The sequence below is a fragment of the Lytechinus variegatus genome, chromosome 9, assembly GCF_018143015.1.
Source record: "Lytechinus variegatus isolate NC3 chromosome 9, Lvar_3.0, whole genome shotgun sequence".
Taxonomy (NCBI): domain Eukaryota; kingdom Metazoa; phylum Echinodermata; class Echinoidea; order Temnopleuroida; family Toxopneustidae; genus Lytechinus; species Lytechinus variegatus.
The window spans coordinates 22,619,557-22,644,203 of NC_054748.1; the positions used below are offsets into that span (position 1 = coordinate 22,619,557).

A 24,647-nucleotide genomic window follows, 5' to 3' on the forward strand; every position below is an offset into this window, starting at 1 on the left:
CTAGTTTAACGTATGAGAATGGTCGAAGCGGTCTTAGAAGCAATCTTCCAAACCGGTCTGGAAAACCACCCTGCGTTGTAGTTTTCAAGATCGCTTTGCCTCATTAATTACCAGGACAACTAGCCATAAACGTTCTAAAGCTAACAAACTGCACCCCTTGCAAATAATGTATCCTACCTCTAAATTGATGAGCTAAAATTTTATTGGAGCTAAGATTTTATTGGATGCATTGTGGCGATTGACATCTCTTATCTTTTGCTGGTATCAAAATTAGAACAGATCTGTTTAATTAGTTCTTGATACGATTGGGTAGAGAAAGATAATGCTTTTTTACAATGTAAACAAGGGCAGTGTCCTTCGTATTCATTATTGAGACAAAAGAAAATATATTTGGGCGTGAGGGTTTAACGTTTGAGCAAGCAAGGCTTTTTTGTTTTGCTTTGAGTGAAAGGTCAACCCGTTTTGGTGATATTTCAATATCTGTAGGTCAAAGTTCTTTGTTTAATTGATGTTATCGGTTGTGTAAAATGCACAGTAGAAAGGTTAATAATTATTATAATAGAAGGCATACATTTACACAGTAAAAAAAGTCAAATTGTTTAAGTCTGTCACTCTAACAACAAGTTGTTAAAACTTTTTGTAATTGCTTAAACTTTTAAAACAACTTGTTTAAAACTTTAAACAATAGTTGTTATAGTGATGGGCTTAAACAACATACTTAAAATTTATATTGTGCAATTCTATACTCAACTGTGCATTAGTTTACAAATGACATAACAAGCTGCAGGCTTTCATTGTGATGTTGCCTAACATAGCATCAAGTAATGTGGGTAACTGGGATTCAATGGCAGTGCATACTTTTATGTACAGTACAAGTAGATGTCAGATATGAGATTGGTATTAAATATTACCCATCATAAAAACATGTCAATATTATTTTGGCTTATGTTTACTCCAAGTATACTGCTAATATTTGCCTTGATAATATTGCGCACCCAGAACGTCATCAAATTTGAATGGCGGATGAACAACTTGCAAAGAATTTTGTACATATATACTTTTTATCAACATGTTTAGTGGTATGGTGTCGGTTCCAACTCTCACTTTTCAACTTTAGGGTCGTGGGTTCAAATCCCAGCCATGACAATAACCTCCTTTGGATAGCTCATACATGTACAGAATAGTCATGCTCATCTCTCTCTCGGTTAAAAGTGGTCTTGTACAGATATTTTTAATATTTTTCAGTCTCAAAATAGCGCTTTTGATTTGGCATGTCATTATTGGGTCTTGATGAATTACTGGATTACATTGGAATTAAATCGTCGTCCGCACCATGAACTGTCCTCTCTGGAATAGATACAGTGCGCTATCGCGCCTCGCGATTTCACCACGAACTGTCCGCTCTGTTACAATGCCCACTTTAGCATAAATAATTAACTTCAAGAAAATATAAAGATACGGGGTGTAACTTCGGAACCTGAACTATCAAACGGAGACACAATTTGCTCTTCCTGTAGGTGTACTTTTTGCTGGTTTTAAAAAAGCTTTTCTTTGAAAGCATTTTCTTCCAAAGTAACTTTCGCATCAAAGTGCGCAGAGAGGACGGTTCGTGGTGCGTGCGACGAAATGCTAGTAGCATTCTAATACATATGTTTGAGTGGAATCATGTTTTCACTTTGTGGCCTGTACTCTCAAAAGAGGTTTCAACTGTACCATACTACAAAACCATAGACTATGCAGATTTTTTTTCATCAAAGCGCTTCATTTTAAGCGCACTTTGCCGAAAGCGTGCATTCATTGGATTTAACGTTGTGTACACCATGAAATCAGCATAATTATGTTTAAAGGACAAGTCCACCCCAACAAAAATTTGATTTGAATAAAAAGAGAAAAATTCAACAAGCATAACACTGAAAATTTCATCAAAAACGGATGTAAAATAAGAAAGTTATGGCATTTTAAAGTTTCGCTTATTTTCAACAAAATAGTTATATGAACGAGCCAGTTACATCCAAATGAGAGAGTTGATGACATCACTCACTCACTATTTCTTTTGTATTTTATTATATGAAATATTGTCATTTTCTCATCATTGTCATGTGAAATAAAGTTTCATTCCTCCTTGAACACGTGGAATTCCATTATTTTAACATTTTGTGCTTCAGGCAATGAGGTCCTAATTATCAAATTCGTAAAAATTGAAATATTGTATAATTCAAACAATAAAAAACAAAAGAAATAGTGAGTGAGTGACATCATCGACTCTCTCATTTGGATGTAACTGGCTCGTTCATATAACTATTTTGTTGAAAATAAGCGAAACTTTGAAATGTCATAACTTTCTTATTTTACATCCGATTTTGATGAAATTTTCAGCATTGTGCTTGTCTGATTTTTCTCTATTGATTCAAATCAACATTTTTCTGAGGTGGACTTCACCTTTAAAAATCTGCATAGTCCTTGATTTTGTACCATGATACAATTGAAACCTCTTTTGAGAATACAGGCCATATTCATCTCACTACTTCCCCCCCTCATTTACCCTTTTTAGAAAGGCTAAAATTTCCTTAACCCTGTACTATTGGTGGGGCTAAATGGCAATTTAGCCCCACCTATAGTACGGGGTTAAGCTTAGCCCACTTTCGTTTTACACAGCGTTTTTGCAAAGTGGGCTAACCCCACCTATAATACGGGATTATTTGGCCCTGCAAAAAAGCAGGGTTATCCCACCAATTGCGGTGCTAAGAGCAATAGTACGGGGTTAAGATCGCATGTGTAAAACGAAAGTGGGCTAAGCTTAACCCCGTGCTATAGGTGGGGCTAAATGGCAATTTGGCCCCAACTATAGTACGGGGTTAAGGAAATTGTAGCGTGTGTAAAAAGTGTAAGAGTGAAGCACTTGTACTACGAATGATCGACAAAAACCACTAGTCCGGGGTTAGCGAGTTTCGTGTGTAAAAAGCAAGCATTCCTTATCCGGGGTTAGCAATAACAATTTGGTATGTGTGAAAAGGAAAAAAAATAGTACGGGGTTAAGGATAGTACGGGGTTAGCGATAGTCCGGGGTTAAGAAAATCCTGTGTAAAAAGGGCACTGTTCTATCTATTGTAGGTCCTATTCTTACCATTACTATATATGTTCAATTTTTGGTAGAATACTAGAAATAACATATTTCCTAAAATCTGTATATGCCATTTTGTACAGAGTGTGGATATGACAAAATGTAAGAAAAGTACATGTAAAATCCTCCATTGTGAAGTTCTGTAATGCATAAAAATTGTAATCTTCCCCACTGCTGTTACTCAGTAATGAAAAATGAATATATTATTTTTGTCAGTTTTATTTTAGTTGTTAAAAGGCATTATAAAGGTTAATTTCTTATTTTATAGGCACTCTAAATTTTCTGTTTGGTTTTATGCTTTCAGCAAGTGGTAAGGTACAAATATAATTGAGACACTGTGAAGATGTTTTTTCAGGAAGTTATTATTTTTTTCAAGAGGTGAATAGATGATATTTGGATCTAGATATTTGAAGACCAAGGAGCTGCAGCTACGTGTGGGGATGCTCATAAACCTATGTATTGGGGGGGGGCCCTCAAATTTTCTGGACATGATAGTTTTGGGGATATGGCCATTAAGCGTTGTGGCCCAGTGGATTTGTCTCTTGACTTTGAAACAGCAGGTCGTGGATTCGAATCCCAGCCATGGCATAATTCCCAACCCCTGCAGAAATTTAAGCGTGCCGCTTGCTAGTAACTAGCATGCGACTGGCAGGGCGCTCGCTTAATAAGCGAGTGCATGCTAGCGAACAGTCCCTGCTCACTAAAAGATCGCTTAACTATTACTCTGCATGCACGTTACACGCTTATTAAGCTAGCCGCATGCTAGTTACTAGCATGCTGCAAGCTTGCGCCAGCTAGTCGCGTGCTTGCCGCAAGCTTGAAAATTTCTGTAGGGGAATGGTCTAATAGGCATTTTGTCCAATAATCAGTTGGTCTGATAGCAATTTTAATAGTCCATGTATCATTTGGTCTAATTGGATTAAGTGTTGATTTGGCAAAATAAATGAAAATAACATGGGTATTAGACCAACTGGTTATGTGACGAAATGGTCATAGACAAACTGGTGATTAGACAAAATGATGATTGGACCAAATGTTTATTGGACCAAACAGTTGATAGACGAACTGTTGATGGCCGGAATGTCATTAGACTAAAAGAAGGTACACCATGTGACAAGTGGATGAGTTGGCAATAGACAAATTGGGAATTTTACCGTTGATTTGAATAAAAAAAAAGAAAAAATTCAGACGAGAGTAATGCTGAAAATAATCTCTGCATTCTGTTTTTTTTAAATGTTTCCGCTTGGTTGACTTTTCATCCCTGTATTGTCCCATGTCAAGCCTCAATATGTACCATTCCAAATCATCCTCATAACGGCAATCTATTTAATCTACACACATGTTTGGCTATATCAGTATATATGTAAATACAAGCATTACCATTGGATCTCTATCTACTGTTTAACCTGCTTTTGTGTGAATGTCGGTTGCCGACGGGGATTGTGTGAAAATATGCACCCTTTTCAGTTTGGGCACTGAATGTAGCTTCAACGGAAATTAAATTTTCTGTTAGATATATTTGGATCGTATTAAGAAGAAGAGGAGTATGTGTAGTTTGGTTTGATTAGAGAGTATTTTATTTTTTACCGATGTTTTTTTTTGTATTGAATGAATTTACAAGTAAAAGATTGACAAGCAATGTATTAAAGAGGTAGTAGCGCAAAGAGCCAACAATTTTGAGATGCCACATATGATGGAGGAAAATTTGTAAAAATTGTGATCGAGTGAAGCAAGAGAGGGAGAATTTTGACCTATTTGGTATGAAATTATATTTTTGACCGAATATTTGGAAATAAGATTCAATTTTACTCTTTCTTTTTCTCTTCTTGTTTTACATACCGATATTGGGGGGGGGGGGGGGATGGCCTCTTAGACGCCCCCTCTGGATACCCATGGTAAAAGATTTAATGAATGTGCACAAACTTTTCCATATTTTGAAAAAAATTGTGACTGTACTTGACTTCAGCATGCTGTTGAAAAACATATATTTGATTGGATTTTATTTTGAATCGTAAGGATTTATTTTCAAATACATGTATCAATAAATTGAATTGAATTGAATGGATTTATAAAGATAAATCTTTTAGCTTCATTGCCAACCTCTCTCGACCCTGTGTAGACCTCTCGCCGGAAGATAAAACCCCACACATACAGATCAAGATTTGTAAAACAGTTTTAGATACCGTACTACATATACATGTAGGATGCTATTTTAGTGAAAAACATGTAGTTCAGTGGGACAGAGTCAATATAACCTTGCAACCATAAATGGCTTCTATTTACCAAGTTGCTGCTAAGTGAGATCCTTTTGGTTTGAACAAGCATTTATCAACAAAACATCTTGGAAACTGGTTTTATGAATGGAGGGAAAGAAGAAGCCCTTACTACTGGCTATTGTAATCCTGTGCCTGGATGATAAAGCAAAGTTTGCTTTGAAAAAAAGCCGTCTTTGGAAAGAGGTCTCTGAGAGCATGGACCCTACTATGAAGGGTCTGTGATGAGAGCTTGTAGTGTGAGGACAGGGTGGTTGAAATAGATGAGAAGGGGGAAGGGGGAGGGGGGCAAGATTTTAAAGGAAGACTATATTGAGAGCCCTCATTCAGAATGTCATAATCAAAAGGGTCCATCACTTGTCCCAGAAACTGTCTTTAGAAAGTAGTCTCTGAGAGCTTGCAGTGTGAGGACAGGGTTGGTGAAATAGAAGGGGGAGGAGGGAGGGTGGGGGAGTAAAGGAAGACTATATTGAGAGCCATCTTTCAGAATGTCACAATCAAACGGGCCCATCACTTGTCTGAGAAACTGTCTTTAGAAAGTGGTTCTTGGATGCTTGCGGTATATGGATTTAAATATGTAGATTAGGAGGGTAGGGGTGGGGGAGGGGTAGGGATAAGATTTTAGATGAAGACCATTGAGAGTTAACCCTTCAGAAGGTCCACAGCAAAAACTGTGGTGTTAACCGGTGTACATAGAGGACCACACCAGTTATTTTACACTGGTGTTAATTGTTGGTGTTAGTTTTACACCTATAGGTGTTATTACAACATCTGTGGTTGTTACATTTACACGTTTTGGTGTTATGTTCAATCTCTTGGGTGTTATTTTAACATCCCAGGGTGTGGTCCTCTATTAAAACCAATTGGTGTCAGTTTTAACACCACAGTTTACACAGTGTCAATGGAGAGGGTACATAACTTGCCTCAGAAACTGCCAACTCACTGTGCTTTATGCATTTTTGAATATGTTTCTTACATTGAGGGTGAACGCTGAATTTTGGGGGCTATTTCTTTCATTTCGACCTTGGGCTGCATGTTTGCACAACAGAAATTAGGTGAATTCAAATATGGTGGCCCTGAAGGGACATCGCATATAGACCAAATCGCGAATATTCACGACGAAATTGGCGACGAAATTCACGCCATCGCGAATTTCGTCGCCAATTTCGTCGTGAATTTGAAATTCACGACGAAATTGGCGACGAAATTCGCGACATCGTGAATTTCGTCGCCAATTTCGTCGCGAATAATTCACGACGAAATTCACGACGTCGTGAATTTCGTCGCCAATTTCGTCGTGAATTTGTTTTGCTTGCCTGGGCGGTATGCGGCCGGGTTGAAACCAACTCGCCTGCTGCTAATTCGTCCACTCACAACAGGGTCTACATTCATTTAGTATAATGCAAGTCTGTCCATTAACTTTTCGCCTAACAACCATGGTCCAATAACCATTTGGTCCAGTCATCACTTCGTCTTATCACCAGTTCGTCTTTGACCATTTCGTCTCATAACTAGTTGGTCTAATATCAATTTTATTTTCCTTAATTTCGCCCAATTAACACTTACTTCAATTAGACCAAATGGCACGTGGAATAAATGGCAATTGGACATACTTGGTTATTAGACGAAATGGCAGTTAGACCATGTGGACGTGGACGAACTGATGGTAGACCAAATCGTACGAGTTGGCATTAGACCAATTGAAAGTAAACCATTGAAACGACAGAACGATGTCCACTGCTATCCATATGCATAGGCGGATCCTGGTGGGCCGAGGGGCCCACCTCCCCCCCCCCCGGACCCCTATATTGGCGGAGCAATAAAACATGAAAAAGGGAAGGAATTAAGAAATAAAGAAAAAAAGAGGGAATTAAAAGAGAGGAGAAAAAAGCTAGAAGAGGAAGACGAGTGAAAAAAATAAGATGAGGGAAAGACATGGAAATAAAAAGAATCTTTCATGTCACTATCAAATTTTCGCTCGCGCTCGCATTGCCTATAGGTGTTCCAGGGGCGGATCCAGCCTATTGTGTTTGTATATAGGCCTCCATGCAATTTCCCAGTAGCAGACTTTTCCCTGGGTTAGCACATTCCATCCCCTACCCTATAATCTGTTCCTAATCCCTATAATCTGTTCCCATGGTTACCCCTAGCTCACCACCGTGTAGAGAGTTATATAATACCCTGGACCCTGCATGGTACCACATGTTTCATATGTTCCTTGACCAGCAGCGAGAGCAGTCATGTACGTGTGAATAGTGTGCTACAGTGTTATAGTATAGTAATGAATGCAAAACAGCCACCATATAGGGGGGGGGGGGGCGTGGATCATTTTTCAGTCATATTTTCCCCGATCGGCCGCTCGAAGATGATTTTTGGTTTCTGTGAAGAGGGAGTCTTCTTAGCTTTATTCTTACAAATCAACATAAAAATATAATATCATAATCCTTATTTATATAATGTGAGCGCGATACGCGAGCTAATTTGTTTGAAATCTTATGTATATTTTCCTAAAATTTTAACATTCTTTGCAATGTTTGTTTTCCTAAAAAAGATGTGCATGCAAATAATTATTACGAACGCGAAGCGCTAGCAGAAATGAACTGGTGGAAATTGAAGGTACCTGCATGCAGTTAGTCACGAAGACGTTATATATCAGGGCCGTCGCCAGGGGGGGTGCGGAGGGTGCGAACGCACCCCCCTTCAGAACCAAAAAAAAATACATAAATAAAAAAAAAAAAAAAAAAAACGGGGGGGGGGGGGGGTAGGGATACTTGAGGGCTCTTTTGAAAAAGATCTGGCCGGCGGGCTATATAACTGCATGAAATTGAGTTAATACGTTGTTTTTTGTGTTTTTGTGTTTTTTTTTCATAAAAAGCACCCCCCTAGAAAAAAGTTGGTGACTGCCCTGTATATTTTAAAAATCAAATAATGTGAGCGCGATGCGCGAGCTGGATTTTTTTTTACATTTTTACCTAAAAAATTAGAATTCTAAGGACTTTAACTTATACAGAATAGGTATATAATAAACAATTGATGTGAGCGCGAAGGGCGAGCTAAAAACTTTTGACATTTCTACATAAAGAATGGAAATTTTTAATCAATTTTTGTAATCGTAAACAGGATAGCTATATAACTAAACAATCATATAGTGACATGAAAGATTCTTTTTATTTCCATGTCTTCCCTCATCTTATTTTATTCACTCGTCTCTATCTTTCCCTTTTCTCTATTCCCTCTTTTTTTTCGTTTTTTTCCTTTTTTGCTCCGCCAATGGAGGGGGGCCTCGTCCCCCCTGGATCTGCCTATGCATATGGATAGCAGTGGACATCGTTCTGTCTTTTAAATGGTTTATTTTCAAGTGGTCTAATGCCAAGGTTAGTAATATGCCAAGTGATAATTGGGCGAAATTAAGGAAAATAAAACTATATTAGACCAACTAGTTATGAGACGAAATGGTCAAAGACGAACTGGTGATGAGACGAAGTGATGACTGGACCATATGTTTATTGCACCATGGTTGTTAGGCGAAAAGCATAGAGATCGATATATACTTAATAGCGAAAAGTGACAGACATTATACTAAATGAATGTAGACCCTGTTGTGAGTGGACGAATTAGCAGCAGGCGAGTTGGTTTCAACCCGGCCGCATACCGCCCAGGCAAGCAAAACAAATTCACGACGAAATTGGCGACGAAATTCACGACGTCGTGAATTTCGTCGCGAATAATTCGCGACGAAATTGGCGACGAAATTCACGATGTCGCGAATTTCGTCGCCAATTTTGTCGTGAATTTCAAATTCACGACGAAATTCGCGACGAAATTGGCGACGAAATTCACGATGTCGTGAATTTCGTCGCCAATTTCGTCGTGAATATTCGCGATTTGGTCTATATGCGATGTCCCTTCAGGGCCACCATATTCAAAAGCTCATTATTTTGCAAAGTTGCACATAAGGTGGTTTCAAACCGCCTCGATCACAAGAACCCCCGTTAAATTACGAGAACTTATTAAGGCTAAAAAATACCCGTTAATTATTCCTGCATTCACACCGCCCCGAAACACATCCTTCGGGATAAGTTCCCGAAGTTACGAGCATGCGCAGTGTGGTCTGATAAGCAGGCAAGGCGGGAGATTCAAAATCACTAGCCCAGCAGCCACCGACGCCGCCGCACCCAACGACACGCTGGGATAGAAGTTCCCGTAATTTGCTTTCACATCGCCAAAATACCTGCGACCTTGGAAAAATCCCCACGAAAGTTCTCGTAATTTCGCTAAGTACCTACTATTTAGCGGGTATTTTCTTTCGGGGAAATTACGCGTAGTTTGCTTTCACATTGCTTTCACATTACCAAAATACCTGGTATTTTCTGATCGGGGTAAATTTCCCGATCAGAATACCTGGAACTGGCGAACTTCGAGGCGGTCTGAAACCGCCTATATTCTCTTGGAAGAATATTTCTGAATTTTGTGGGAAAGAGGTTGTTGGAGATCTTGCTGGGGAGACTGTTTGAAATTTGGTCGCCCCTGAGCGTTCCCTATGCAGGATCTAAAGGGGCGATTTTATGTCACCCTCGTATATTTGAAATTCAAAGCTTGAAGATTTTAATTCAAATCCCTTGAGATTAGAATTACATGTTTAGGATACAAATGGAATTCAGAATTTGATTGTTCCCATGCCATATATTATCTGGTTCTTTTTCAAATCCATGATAATCATAATCCTTCAAAACAAAGGCAGTATGCCCATGAAATTATCAATGGTAGAATATAGCTTGTATTCTACAAATGCCGTAAGGGTTCAACTTTAGTTTTTGTCTCACCTGCGAAGCAGAGTGAGACTATAGGCGCCGCTTTTCCGACGGCGGCGGCGGCGGCGGCGGCGGCGTCAACATCAAATCTTAACCTGAGGTTAAGTTTTTGAAATGACGTCATAACTTAGAAAGTATATGGACCTAGTTAATAAAACTTGGCCATAAGGTTAATCAAGTATTACTGAACATCCTGTTAGAGTTTCATGTCACATGACCAAGGTCAAAGGTCATTTAGGGTCAATGAACTTAGACCATGTTGGAGGGATCAACATCGAAATCTTAACCTGAGGTTAAGTTTTTGAAATGTCATCATAACTTAGAAAATATATGGACCTAGTTCATGAAACTTGGACATAAGGTTAATCAAGTATCACTGAACATCCTGCACGAGTTTCACGTCACATGACCAAGGTCAAAGGTCATTTAGGGTCAATGAACTTTGGTCGAATTGCGGATATCTGTTGAATTCCCATCATAACTTTGACAGTTTATGGATCTGACTCATGAAACTTGGACATAATAGTAATCAAGCATCACTGAACATTTTGTGCAAGTTTCAGGTCTCATGATTAAGGTCAAAGGTCATTTAGGGTCAATGAACTTTGGCCGAATTGGGGGTATCTGTTGAATTACCATCATAACTTTGAAAGTTTATTGGTCTAGTTCATTAAACTTGGATATTATAGTAATCAAGTATCTCTGAACATCCTGTGCGCATTTCAGGTCACATGACCAAGGTCAAAGGTCAATGAACTTTGGCCGAACTGGGTGTATCTGTTGAATTACCATCATAACTTTGAAAGTTTATGGATCTGATTCATGAAACTTGTACATAAGAGTAATCAAGTATCACTGAACATCCTGTGCGAGTTTCAGGTCACATGATCAAGGTCACAGGTCATGTAAGGTCAATGAACTTTGGCCATGTTGGGTTTTTTTGTTGAATAACCATCATATCTCTGTAAGTTTATTGGTCTAGTTCATAAAAAGTGGACATAAGAGTAACCATGTATCACTGAACATCTTGTGCGAGTTAGAGTAGTATTCAAAGTCAGCACTGCTGCTATATTGAACCGCGTGGTGCAGGTGAGACGGCCAGAGGCATTCCACTTGTTTGTTTTTTGAAGAGTGTTAAATATTTACAGATTATTCGAATTAAAGAATGACATTGAGTTGACATTGACAACTGCAAGTTACACAAACAGTCCAGTTGGTTTGAGTGCTTTATTGTGCATTCTTAGGGTGTGTTAATGCTTCCATTGCGAGGACAGAATCAGTGTTTTCAAACGTCGATTCAAAACGGCGATTGTAAACGTGGTTCTGGGAGTGCTGTTTATACTTAACTTTTCAGAGGTGAAATCACGATCTCTAGCTGGCTTCGCATCGTAATTTTTGAAGAGCAGGAAAGCAAGGTCAAATTGGGTGCGCTTTTTTCGAAAGTTTTTTTTTCCGAGTGTTGTTATTACGTGGAGGTAACATGCGACCATGGAGCAATACGACTGTATTTGCCCACGGATTTTCATCTCATTGGAAGCATGTACCAAATGACGTCATTTAAACACGTTTACGATTGTGGTTCTGTTTATACTTCCCCAGAAAGCCTGATTCTGGTCAAACAACGTTTACAAGTGCACCTTTTTGTGAGTTTACAATCAGCATTTGGAAATGTAGTTTAAATGAAAGTAAGCATGGACGCAACTGTGTTTTGGACTAATCATGTATGGAAACACTGATTCTTGCCTGAAAAGTGGAAGCATTAACACGGCCTTAGATAATATTAAAGGCGACCTTATACCATTATCAAATACCTTGTCTTGTGTAATTTTTTGACATCGGTTTTAAAATTGACAGATTATTTTTCGATAACGTCAAGTCAAGTGTTTGTCTTTTGGGAATGAGAGGAACACTTGACAAATCTTTTGTTTGCCATTCATGCAACATATGCTGGCAATGACCTTTGTACAGCGCATCCCAGAAAAAAAGGAAGCCGGGAATCAGTGTAAATTTTTCCTATCATGATCATAAATTTGCTTCATGAAATGTACATGAATGGCAAGATAAATTTCTCTTCTTTCATTTGAGACCCATCTCGACGTTCGTAATGCATGCATGACTGAGTAAGAACAATGAAAAGTGGTGGCACCAAAATCCATTTCCATAAAAATGAAGAATAAAGAATATTATTATTCAAGAAGTTTCAATGAAAAAGTTGCCGTTGAAAAATGTAATGTGGAATTTAAGATGATAACATGAGTAAAAATTAATGATATTGAAGAAGTTTCAATGAAAACTGGGCTCTTTAAAAAGCAATTCTTTATTTAAAATTTCTTTGTATATTACAAAACGAACAAAACAAACGTAGAATCAGCAGAAGAATCGCATAAGAAGAGGAAGCCCATATTACCTCAATTATAAATTCTCCAAATATAATGCTTTGAGGCGACCATGTACCCCCACCGGACATGGTGGCTCAGTGGTAGAGCGCCCACCTCATGAATGGGAGGTCATGGGTTCGATGCTCTGCAGAGTCATACCAAAGACCTATTAAAATGAGATATTCTGCCTTGTCAGTCGCTCGACGTATAGAATGGAGAAGGTTAATATTAATATATTATATTATGCAGGGCTCGCTGGAAGAACAGCTTACAGCTGAGAGTGGCTACCCTTGGTAAATAAGAGTTATTATTACCAAAGATCTGCCACAAGGAAGAACATTTAGGAAATCATTCTAAATTCAGCAAATTGACATCAATTGGCATTTAATTGCATAATACTTCATTGTGTAAAAATAGTATCCATATTACCTTGACATAAGAGATAGCCCCACCCCCAAATTTCAATGACTGCCTCAATGTGGACAAAAAAAAATCTACCTTTCATAAAACCAGTGCTGAGAGGCTTTGTATAATGGAAGCCTGTGTATTGTGTTTGCTTTTTGAAACCCAGAACTCTCCGAAGGATTTAGGAAGCCTGCCATGTTTGTAGAAATTATTTCATTAACCTTGGGGAGTAACTAGATTATCATAATAATTCTCAAACATCCTGCTCATACGCACCCAACCAGAAAATTCTCCCAAAATAATCATGAAATGTGAGGATTAAATGAAATGCAAGAAGATTAATTTCATACTTTCACTTATGAACCTGTTATTATCCTCTCCTAGGCTCCCAACCTTAAAATTCTACCATAGCAATGAATAGAATGTGAGGATTAAAACACAAGAGTGTTTAAACTTCAAAGATTAATTCCATACTTTCATAAAGATCTGTTTATGAACAATTAACCTGTTCTTATTTTCACTTGAAAGAGGGCTGAGAGGGCCTTGATCCCAACCCCCTTTTTTTCTTTCTCTGTTATGGTTTTGTGAAGAAAATGATCCCTATGTGTGGTAATAATGTTCACATTTATTTATTTCTTTATATATTTATATATTCATTCATTCATTTATTTGTTTGTTCATTTTTTTCATTCATTCATTAATCAATTAGTCTTTTTTTTTTTTTTTTTGGGGGGGGGTAATTTTGTTGACAAAGTGCCCTTTCCCTCTAGTCAGTCCTGGATTAATACTTAGCAGCCAGTCATAAGCCAGTCACAATCAAGAATTTCTTGGAAGTTACCATTTGATAGCAAAGTTACTATAATAGTAATTTTCATGAAAGAGGGCCCTCAGGAATCTTTCAGGTCAATTTTTTTTTCCAGTCTGGTGTTTTGACTGCTAACAGACAAGCTTTTTATTTATGCTACTTGAGGGTACTAAAAGGGAAGTTCACCTTAACAAAAAGATTGTTGTAAAACTAGCTGAAAAAAATAATTGAAAATATTGGTGAAGGTTTGAGGGATTTTGAGATTGTTTGCAGATAATATGGTAGTGCTGCCATTGCTATTTTTTTGAAGTGCCTTAATTTTTTGTTACATTTTGATATACAAGGTTTTGACAGGCCAGAAATATCCTCATTTGTCAGTCATTCAGGTGTAATAATCCTCTTTGTTTTGTTTTGATATTTTTTACAGGTATACAATAGCGGTGCTCAGTGACCATATTATGGTGGTTCTACCATATGTGAGGTGAGTTCATTCATAAGAATCAATTTAATCATTCCATCACAAGATGAATTTAGTCATTTTTTTGTAAAATGTGAGACAGGCGTAATTACACATTTTGTAAAGTCAGAAATAGCTTTAAAATATCTGGCTCATTGCTGCAATCACAATAATAATGTTTTAATTCATTTTTTTTTGAATGAGAGATAGGCTCGATACGGTTTGAAACGTCAGACATAGCTTGATAATCTGTGCCTCGTAGCTACCCTCACATGATAAATTAATTCATATTTTATGTTGATAAAATGAGAGACAGGCGTAATTAAAACACTCTGAAATGTCTGGATCATATTTTTAAACCCATTGGGCAATTATACATTGACGGGTTGTAGACACACCTTTGGGTATTACAAGGATTTAGACTGTCTGTAGCCCTTTTTTCCAATGAGATAATTGGTGGTTTTCTTTCAAAATACTGAAAGTTGAGCACTGGTGTTTTCAATTATCTCCACCTAGAAGCAGGGAATTGGTTTAGCCTTCTAAACGTTTGCAGTGGAAAGAAGGGCTTAATTTGGGTTTTCTTTAATTTTATCCCGCTTCGGAGTGTGTGTCACGTACAGTATACCATGTGGAAATGATAATTGAAAGAAGAAATTATGTTTTTGTAGACTTATGAATGCTAGTTACTTCATGAAATAAGTGCTTGATAACCCTTGACCCCCTCTCTTAAAATATGCACTATTTACCCCATCTTTTTGAACATTTTTGTAAGAGAGGATTTTTCAAGTGAATTCATTGACATTTTCAAAATAATATACCCTCCTCAATTACTTTAACACTTATATATTTGTTTTAGATATATTAAATGAAACATTTGCAATATGAGCTATCCTTTCATTAATTAAAAATATTAACCCACATCATTGCAAGTTCTTGAATTCAGAATATGCAGAACACGTGTTCTAATAAAGCTAAACTGAAGAGGTATCTGTGGCTCAAAAGAGTTTATTTGAATGCAAAAGTCGATATTATTTATAAAAATGTTATTTTGCAGTTTATAGGGTGTCAATTAAGCAATAGATAATGCCAAATTTCTGTGCCGCAACTTTTGAATAAGGTACACCTTATACCATGAGGTGGTAGTGTTTTGTATACATTACATGTACTGTGATAATGTATATATTGTCTCTGTGAGAGAATGAAAGTTATATGGTAATTTTTAGGGCCCCTGTTGATATTCAAATATTTAAGAGGCCTCCAACCCCCCTCCTCCTCCAGTAGAGCCCCTACTCCCCCCACCAACGCCCAAATCTACCACTTTTTTCTCCCACTTTGCCGCTGCCTCGACAAAATCATTATCCATATTATGCTGTGTTTCAACAGTCCTGTTAAGTCGTATAATTTGACGGAAATAGAAGTAAAACAATGCCCTAGGCTACACTACAGCGGTCAGTAATTATGCTAAATTGCTCTTAAGTCATGGCATTATATTCTAGTGAAGAAGTGATGTTCACACAGTAGAGTTTCAAAACTTTCGCATAAGGTGGTTTCAGACCGCCTCTAAGTTCGTCAGTTCCAGGTATTCTCTGATTGGGAAATTTACCCCGATCAGAAAATACCAGGTATTTTGGTAATGTGAAAGCAAACTACGCGTAATTTCCCCGAAAGAAAATACTCGCTAAATAGTAGGTACTTGGCAAAATTACGAGAACTTTCGCGGGGATTTTTCCAAGGTAGCAGGTATTTTGGCAATGTGAAAGCAATTTACGGGAACTTTTAGCCGAGCGTGTCGTTTGGGCGGCGTGGATGGCTACTGGCTAGTGATTTTGAATCTCGCGCCTTGCCTGCTTATCATACCATACTGCGCATGCTGGTAACTTCAGGAACTAATCCCTAAGGGTATGTTTCGGAGTGGTGTGAATGCAGGAATAATTAATGGGTATTTTTTAGCCTTAAAAAGTTCTTGTAATTTAACAGGGATTCTTATGATCGAGGCGGTTTATGTCAATTTGTAGATTTATCAAACAGATTTGATAAAAGTAAAGAACCTTTGCTGGGCTCAAACCATTATCTTATTTGGTGGATGTTCATGCTCCATACATCTGCATTATTAAAATTCAATAAGGCAAACTACATGTCGCTCATTTTTTTTGACAGTTGGCTATACAGTGCGTATCAAAAAAAAGTTTACAGTTAGAAAAAATCTTTTAAAACTATACATTTGTAATATCCCGATCATTTTTCCACATTTTAACATTGGTACAGATCCATTTAAGCAATTTAGGATATAACTTCTGAAAAATATCTCCGCTTGAGTGAGCAACACTTTCTTTTAAAAAAGTTAATGAAAAATGATTTGCGCAGAACTTTAAAATAGTTGCGTGAATAAAAGTAGACCTTAATAATCAAGGACACGTTAAATTTAGCTTGTAAAATTGATATGAAGATATCTTTAAACTTTTTTAACCTGTTTCCTTGCCCAAAACACTTCGAAGAGTTCATTGCGCCCCACCCCGCTCCCCCACACATCGAGGCCATCGTGACGATATTTGCCTTACACTGAGCTGTAATTTACATGAAACGGCTTAGGCTTGGCTTTCATTTTGTTAATCATTGTCAAGCTTGGGAAAAGTGTGGAGAAACAAGTATTAATAAAAAATGACATGTAAACCCACTTTAAAAGATAAAAACTTAGTCAAAAAAATGCTGGAGATGTCTGATATAAATTTTTGTTCAGATTCAGTTATGTCCTAAGATCCAGCTAGCACAAGAGGGGTAAAGGTTGTGCTTACTAAGTGTTGAAATTTCAATTTGGGTGGGAAAATTGTTACAAAATGCTTGAATGTATCCATCTTATTTCAATTGACCAAAAGTGCAAGGGAAATGTAAGAGAAATGTTTTGCAGGGTAAGTTTGATTTCCCCCTTTCCCATTGACACCGCGTGAAAACAAGCATTTCTGCACAAACAGATTTCTGCGAGCTTTACAAAAATGAACAGTGCTCTCTCAAGTGTAAAATTCTGTCAAAACTTTTACTTTCATTGGATAGATGAGACCCAAACCCAAGATAACATGTGAAAAATTACTTTCATGGTGTGTATTTTTTAATTCCCAGGGCTTTTTCAAAGTGTAAACTTTTTTTTGATACGCACTGTATATTCATGATAACCGATATCCATGGTCTGTGACCTGGTTTTATCGTATTTGGATGTTCTTCATGCTATACATAACATCTGCCTTATTGTTATGATTATTTATTAAAATTCAATAAAGCAAAGTACATGTAGCTCTCATTTGATGAGAGTTGGTTATATATTTATGATATCCATTGTCCATGGTCTGCGAACTTGTTTTGTTATCTCATTTGGATGGTCTTCGTGCTATACAAAACTTCTGCATTATTCATTCAATTCAATTTGTTTTCCACATAATGAGTAAAAAACATAAAATATCAGGTATCATTTATAGAACAAATTCCAGAAACTTCGGGTATAGGGCCAGTTATTCAATGAATTAAGATTAAAAAATAGAATATATTCTAGACTGGTTCATTTCCATAATCTTCATTAGTAGAGGATGGTTTAAGCATTCTCCCCATAATTTTTTAAACACTTTCCTTCTTTTGTTGGGGTGCAAATTTTTCAAAATTTCTACTGAAACTGTTTACCAAATCCTTTTAATCAATCCACAACTCAAATACTACTCTCATATTCAGCTTGGTCGCTTTGCTCGCGCGCATATACAATCTTGAACATTTGCATATTCTTGCCCCTAAGAAAAAAAATGTTTATGGTCATGTGTTTAGATGTTACCTTGATATTTTGTGGCTAATACAAGATAAGCCACCAGAAACCTTTCGAAAATCCTGAAATTCTCAGCCCAACTATTGAACCGTTCTTAATTAAAATGGGAGGAAAAGTGGATGAATTGGGTTGGGTTTTACAGGAAGGATATCATTAAGAAACTGACGGCTTTTGTTCACCTTAACTTCTCCCATTTTGCGGAGTAATGAAGCGGGCTATTAATTTGACCTCAGCTTGGGGTGTATGGAAAGCAAGGTTCACACTACAAGTGCCCTTGGCTTATTAAAATATGAAGTATTTAATGTGATACTTATTGGTCTGTATTCTGGAGTACTAGGCCCATATTCTGAAGTTTGGTTTAACTTAAACAGTAAACATAAGAAACATACAACTTGATAAAAAATTGACACTTAATAAAAAAAATTGACACTTTTGGCTTCCCATAATTTTAGCACAGAGTTAGACCATGGTCTCATTTAAACCTGACTTCAGAATGCGGGCCATAGTATTCATTATGATACCTATCGGTCTATAGTCTGGATTACTAGGGTTTAACTTTACTCTTTTCTAATTCTTTAATGGTGAAGACAATTATCTTATTTATCCTTCCCAGACAGTTAAGAATGATTTGAGAGTCAAATGAGGTGATAGATTTAACCTCTACTGTAAGGAATTTATGTCACAGTTGGCTATCCATAGTTAAACCACAACTTTGGACCAGAGTGTAAATTAAACCCAACTCCAGAATACGGGCTTATTAAATGGCTCTAGATAATTCAGCCCCCACTTTTTCAATAAACATATGTGTACAAAAACTTTTTAAAAATCCCATCTTATTGTGTCTTTTTGCATAGTCACCTCCCCTTCACCACATTTGGCTCCGCCCCACCCCCACTTTTTAACAACCAATTCCAGGGCCCAATATGTACATTTTTATATAGTTTTTGTTATCAATTTGTTTTTTTTATTTATGTTTTTATTGATAAATCATCAACATACAAATCATTTACATCAGATTTCACTATATAAGTTACAGATAAAATTCTATATATATTTTGATTTATCTTATCAATTTGGTTATGTACAGCGCATATCACATAATGAATAACATCTCTATGCGCTTAAAGGACTTGGATATTATTACCCCGGCTGTAGCTCAATCAGCCTTCCAGCGCTCAGTGCATTTCAAGGAATAAATTCCTGTCAGGTACCCATTCACCTCGCCTGGGTTGGGTGCAGCGCAATGTGGATAAATTTCTTGCTGAAGGAAACTACGCCATGGCTGGGATTCAAACCCACGGCACTCAGTTCCAAAGTCCGGAAACTAATCCACTGGGCCACAACGCTCCAAATAATGAACGTTATCTTCTAAACATGGCTAATAACTTGAGGGAAGGAGATAGGATGGGAGTATATTGTGGTTGGGATTTGAACCCACTACCCTCTGTTTCAAAGTCCAGGGACTAATCCACTGGGCCACAACATTCCAAATATTGAAAATTCTCTTCTGAACATGGCTAATAACTTGAGGGGAGGAGATCAGATGGGAGTATATTGTGGTTATTTGATGTGGTTATAATGAGTTTATATGATCGCAAACACCCAGTAATTGCTGGACCCTGAATCTTGAAATTGATGGCCATTAATCCAAATCGTGTCATTAGATCAGCATCTGAGATGTTTTTGAGGAGTAAACTTAATTAGAGCGCACCCTTGGAAAGCTGTTACGATGGAGGAGGTTTATTGTTGTGTATCAAGGTTTATTTTACACTCACTTGGTCTACTATCATTTGGTCCAATACCATGTGGGCTCAACCTATTTGGTCTAATATCAATTGGTTTTATTGCCATTTGGTTTACACTATACACAGTTAGTCTACCACGGTCTATCTCCATGTTCTAATATAGTCTGCAGGTACAGACCCATGGTTTTCGCTATTCGCATAATGCATAATGCATAATGCAGAGTCTGGAGCAGTGAGACTAGATTCACTCTGGACTGTGGCTGACTGTCATACCCCTTTCATAAACCTATCCTCCAATTAGCCGCCTAAGAGTAATGCGGATAATTCAATAAAAATTGCGTTCATAAACTCTCTCTGAAAATAATCCGCACTATTTTTATGAGCGCCCGTCCTGAAAAAGGAGGATAATCGTCATGGCAACCGCACACACCCCCTCCGATGCGGCTGCGTTGGAAAAGGGAGACCTTGTGACCGCTCCATGGCAATTATCCGCATTAGTTTCGAAATGCGTTCATAAAGCCAAAATCTGGTCCTGATGCTGCTATTATGCGGATAATTGCAGTTTCAAAATAATGCGGATAACTCTGGTCCTCAAATTTTACGACCAAATTATGCTGCTATTAGCCGCATAATTGGGTTTATGAAAGGGGTATTATTTTGGGGTGGGATCTAGGCTACATTCTACGGACCTGTTATTGGTTAAGGTGTCGTATATGTGAAAGGGTTTTTAGACTAGGTTTTATTTCTCATTTTATCTCATGTTCAGATGGACTAATTTCCATTTTCTAAATTACAATTCTACACATTTGTCATATAAAAATTTGGTTCATTAACAGTTCTTTAATCATTTAGACCAGAATTACTTTTTGTAGTAATGGAAATATCTGCAGTGCATTAAGAGTATTAGAGTGATGGGCTTTATGCTTAGAATCTTAAACAACATTTTTACAGTGTTTATCAATTCAGAATGCATACATTTGAATTCTACAAGGAGAGCTAGCTATTCAAAATATGAATGCAATAGCCTTGAACATCCAGCAATCACCTGAATGTGAAAAAATTAGGGCCTAGAAAATGAAATATCTTTCCTACCCTGGGCCTGTAAAGGACGTGAACAATGAATGATGTATAACAACAAGTCAAGGTTAGGAAATCATTCAACAGATGGGATACAATAGGGAAATAATTCTGTGATTCGTTTAAAGAGAAATGCCAGTACACTGTAAAAACTGTGGTGTTAAAACTGACACCAATTGGTGTTTATAGAGGACCACACCCTGAGGTGTTAAAATAACACCCTAGAGATTGAAAATAACACCAGAGTGTAAAAGTAACAACCATAGGTGTTGTAACAACATCTATAGGTGTTGTAATAACACCTACATGTATAGGTGTAAAATTAACACCACCAATTTAACACCGGTGTAAAATAGCTGGTGTGGTCCTCTATGTACACTGGTTAACACCAGTTTTAGCTGTGTAGTTGCAGTAAACACTGATTTCATGAGAAAGTCTGTAAAACCAGGCTTAATTGTCAGAATATCATCGAGGGTCTAGATCTGGTACAGTTACATAAACTGAACTTTGTGAAATCTTGAAATCTATGCTGAAAAACGTTCACTCTGAAGATCACCAACACAGATAGGCACACGTGGGACAGTGTATCATTATTGCTGGAATAAAGACCCGACGGAAGTGACCGAATCCGCGCTTATTTTGCTTATTTCTCAGCAATTACACAATTTCTCCCAGAATCCTTTGGCACATATTTTTTATTCATACAAACAGACACTTGGGTGGTCATTATATTAAATTCTGTGAAAAGTCATTTTAAGGTTGTTACCAAAACTGGAATTTATCTTTAAACTACTTTGTGTGATTGAGTCGAGTGTGAAACTAATGCGAAACACTCTCCGAAAGACATGCAAGAATTTGATCAAGGTAATTGAAAAAAATACTTTTCTTTCTATTGTGATATTTTCTAGTTCAATGTCTGACTCTCAAACTGTGATATGTAATTTGTATGTAACTCTTAGAACATTGACATTGAACATTGTTTATCAACATTTTGTTCAAATATGCCATAGATAATGATTAAATATGATGATGTTTAACACACTTGTGTATGAATCATGAGAGTTTCTATAAGAGGTGATAAAATAAATAGATACTACTACGAGGGTGAATATTTATGATCGATTGTAACATTTTTTTTACATGGTTTGGCATACAGGCAAGCTTAATTTTCTTTATCAAAGGGCCTATTCTGTAGAACTTTCTCTATTTCTAGTTATGAAACATAAATTCATGGTGTCTCTAACTGATTATGAAACAAAATAATTTTATTGTGAAAGAAGTAGATTTTTAATTATCCAGACATTTGGCAGCATGGACGTGGGACTCCATTGGTTTCAGTTTCTGTTTCCGTTTTTATTTCTTATTATTCCAACAGACGTAATTCATACATATATATCAATAAATTCATTAATGAAAGTAAAATGATGCATGCAATGTAAAGTTTCAAGTATAAATTTGAAAACAAAATTAATGTACTCATTGTAATCCCAAAAAAACTATATCGATGAATAGTAATGAATAACTGGAAAGCCTTATTTTTACTAGGTGGTTTCAGACCGCCTCGATGTTCGTCAGTTCCAGGTATTTTTTATCGGGAAATTTACCCAGATCAGAAAATACCTGGTATTTTGGTAATGCGAAAGCAAATTACGCGTAAATTCCCCCCAAAAAATACCCGCTAAATAGTAGGTACTTGGCGAAATTACGAGAACTTTCGCGGGGATATTTACAAGGTCGAAGGTATTTTGGCAATGTGAAAAGCAATTTACGGGAACTTTTAGCTCAGCGTGTTGTTGGGCGCGGGAGCTGTGGGTGGCTGCTGGGCTAGTGATTTTGAATTTTGAATCTTGCGCCTCGCTTGCTTATCAGACCATACTGCGCATTCTCGTAACTTCAGGAACTTATCTCGAAGGGTATGTTTCAGGGCGTTATGAATGCAGAAATAATTAATGGGTATTTTTTAGCCTAAAAAAAGTTCTCGTAATTTAACGGGGATTCTTATGATCGAGGCGGTTTGAAACCCCCTACTGACCGTAGATATTACTATATTTGTTGGAAATTTACTGTATACGAGGGGCGAACGTACTTTCTTCAATTACGGGATACATTAGTCTAAAACCACATAATTATCTTAGAAAAAATCTTCATGAAATATGAAGCTTCATGACTCAGATGGAAAATCCCCTTTTTTCACGGAGCGTGACAATTACTCAAACTTTTTTGTCTTGAAGCTCGGATGTGGGCCATTAAACATTGCATATTTTAAATCGATTCCTCAGAGCAAGGGTGGAGAATAGCAAGAAACTATAAAAGCATTTATCACTCAACAAACCCAGTCAGCTACATATAGAGCTCGCCAGAAAGCCCCAGAGAAAAGAGAGGTATATGAGGTGCTATCTGAGAAGATATGCAGGAGTATAACCCCCTCCCCAGCAATTCAGGATTTCAAGGGCCAATTATGCATTCAGTGTATCTGTTGGAATTTGAGGTTGACTTAAGCAAAATTTGACAAGTTATCTAATTGTCTGCCTGCTAGTGATTGGGCAATATGGCTGATATAAAATTTAGAAAATATAATTTTTCATTGGTAATAATTTTCTAATGGAGCATTTGGTATTGTTTATGCAATTTATAGTATCATATTGCCTTTTTTACTTGCCGAACAACGTTATCCAGAGCCTTATGAAAGAAAGATGATATAAATCCCTTTTTGTGCCCAGAAGGGAATGTGGCAATTTATTATTTTTATGGTCTAACAAAAACTAGAATTTATCTTTAAGAGCCTTTTGGGCATGTCTTTCACTGGAGGTGAAATCAAATGAGTTGGAATTCCTCTTGTTTCTACTTCATCATCTGATAGGAAAGAAGAGTGACTCGGGAACAGGAGTTTGTCCAAGAGGGATTGCTTCCTTAGATACCGACTAACTTTGGTCTGGCGAGGTCGCTGTTCAAGCCCCCAAAACGATGACTGGCTGCATGATTCATATGTTTCCAAACTTCCTAACAGATCAAAAGCCTTGAAGATCAGATTTTGATCGCAATCGCGGTGGCATGAATGACCCCCTCCCCCATTGTCACCTTCTTTCATCCTGATGTGACAGTTTGACATTTATTTGCACGAGCTTATCCTGCTTTAGCACCATAAAATACAGGATTTCCACTCAACTATTTGGGGATATACAGCTTTAATACTGGTAATATTGTCATCATGTCCGGAGGTGTGCTTGAAGTTTTCTAGAGGAATTGGTCATTGATCATCAAGAATTTTCTTCTTTGTCTTCTATAGAATTGTACTGTATATTTGCATTGATTTTAAATACATATCAATATTTGCTGATTTTCATACTTAGTCAGTACTATACAAGAGCTTAATTAATCATTCCCCCCTTTTCCCTTATTGATACTTTGGAAGCAAACTATTCATACATCGCATATCTATTAACCCATTACCTACTGGAACCTGGTGATCCCTGTACAAGGCCTGTGAGAATCACATAATAAGTTCAACACTGATAAAGATTGAGTGAATAATTGTATTCAACAGAGGGAGTGAATTAAATTCACTTGATTAAGAATGAATTTAACATATTTTTGAGTGAACTTCACCTCTTTTGAAGTGAAATTCATTAAAGTGAAAGGTTTGAATGTACACTCTAAATTCACCCCAAATTGAGTGATTCTTGGTTCCACTACCAAGTGGAGTGAAAAACTAGTGAAAATTCACTCCCATTCGTTTTGTAGAGAGTTCCATCTTTAAGAGAATTGGAGGCTTT

General features: G+C 37.1%; 1 protein-coding gene across 2 annotated transcripts in view; it reads left to right on the plus strand.

Moving 5' to 3' along the window:
- Nucleotides 1–14,221: 14,221 nt before the first annotated feature.
- Nucleotides 14,222–24,647, plus strand: part of LOC121421425 (DNA damage-regulated autophagy modulator protein 2-like) — a 58,978-nt gene continuing 48,552 nt past the window's right edge. For both annotated transcript variants that reach the window (XM_041616118.1, XM_041616119.1), the window contains exon 1: nt 14,222–14,274. In XM_041616118.1, coding sequence (XP_041472052.1) covers nt 14,252–14,274 — 23 coding nt within the window. In that variant the 5' untranslated portion in view covers nt 14,222–14,251. The remainder of the gene's footprint in view (nt 14,275–24,647) is intronic.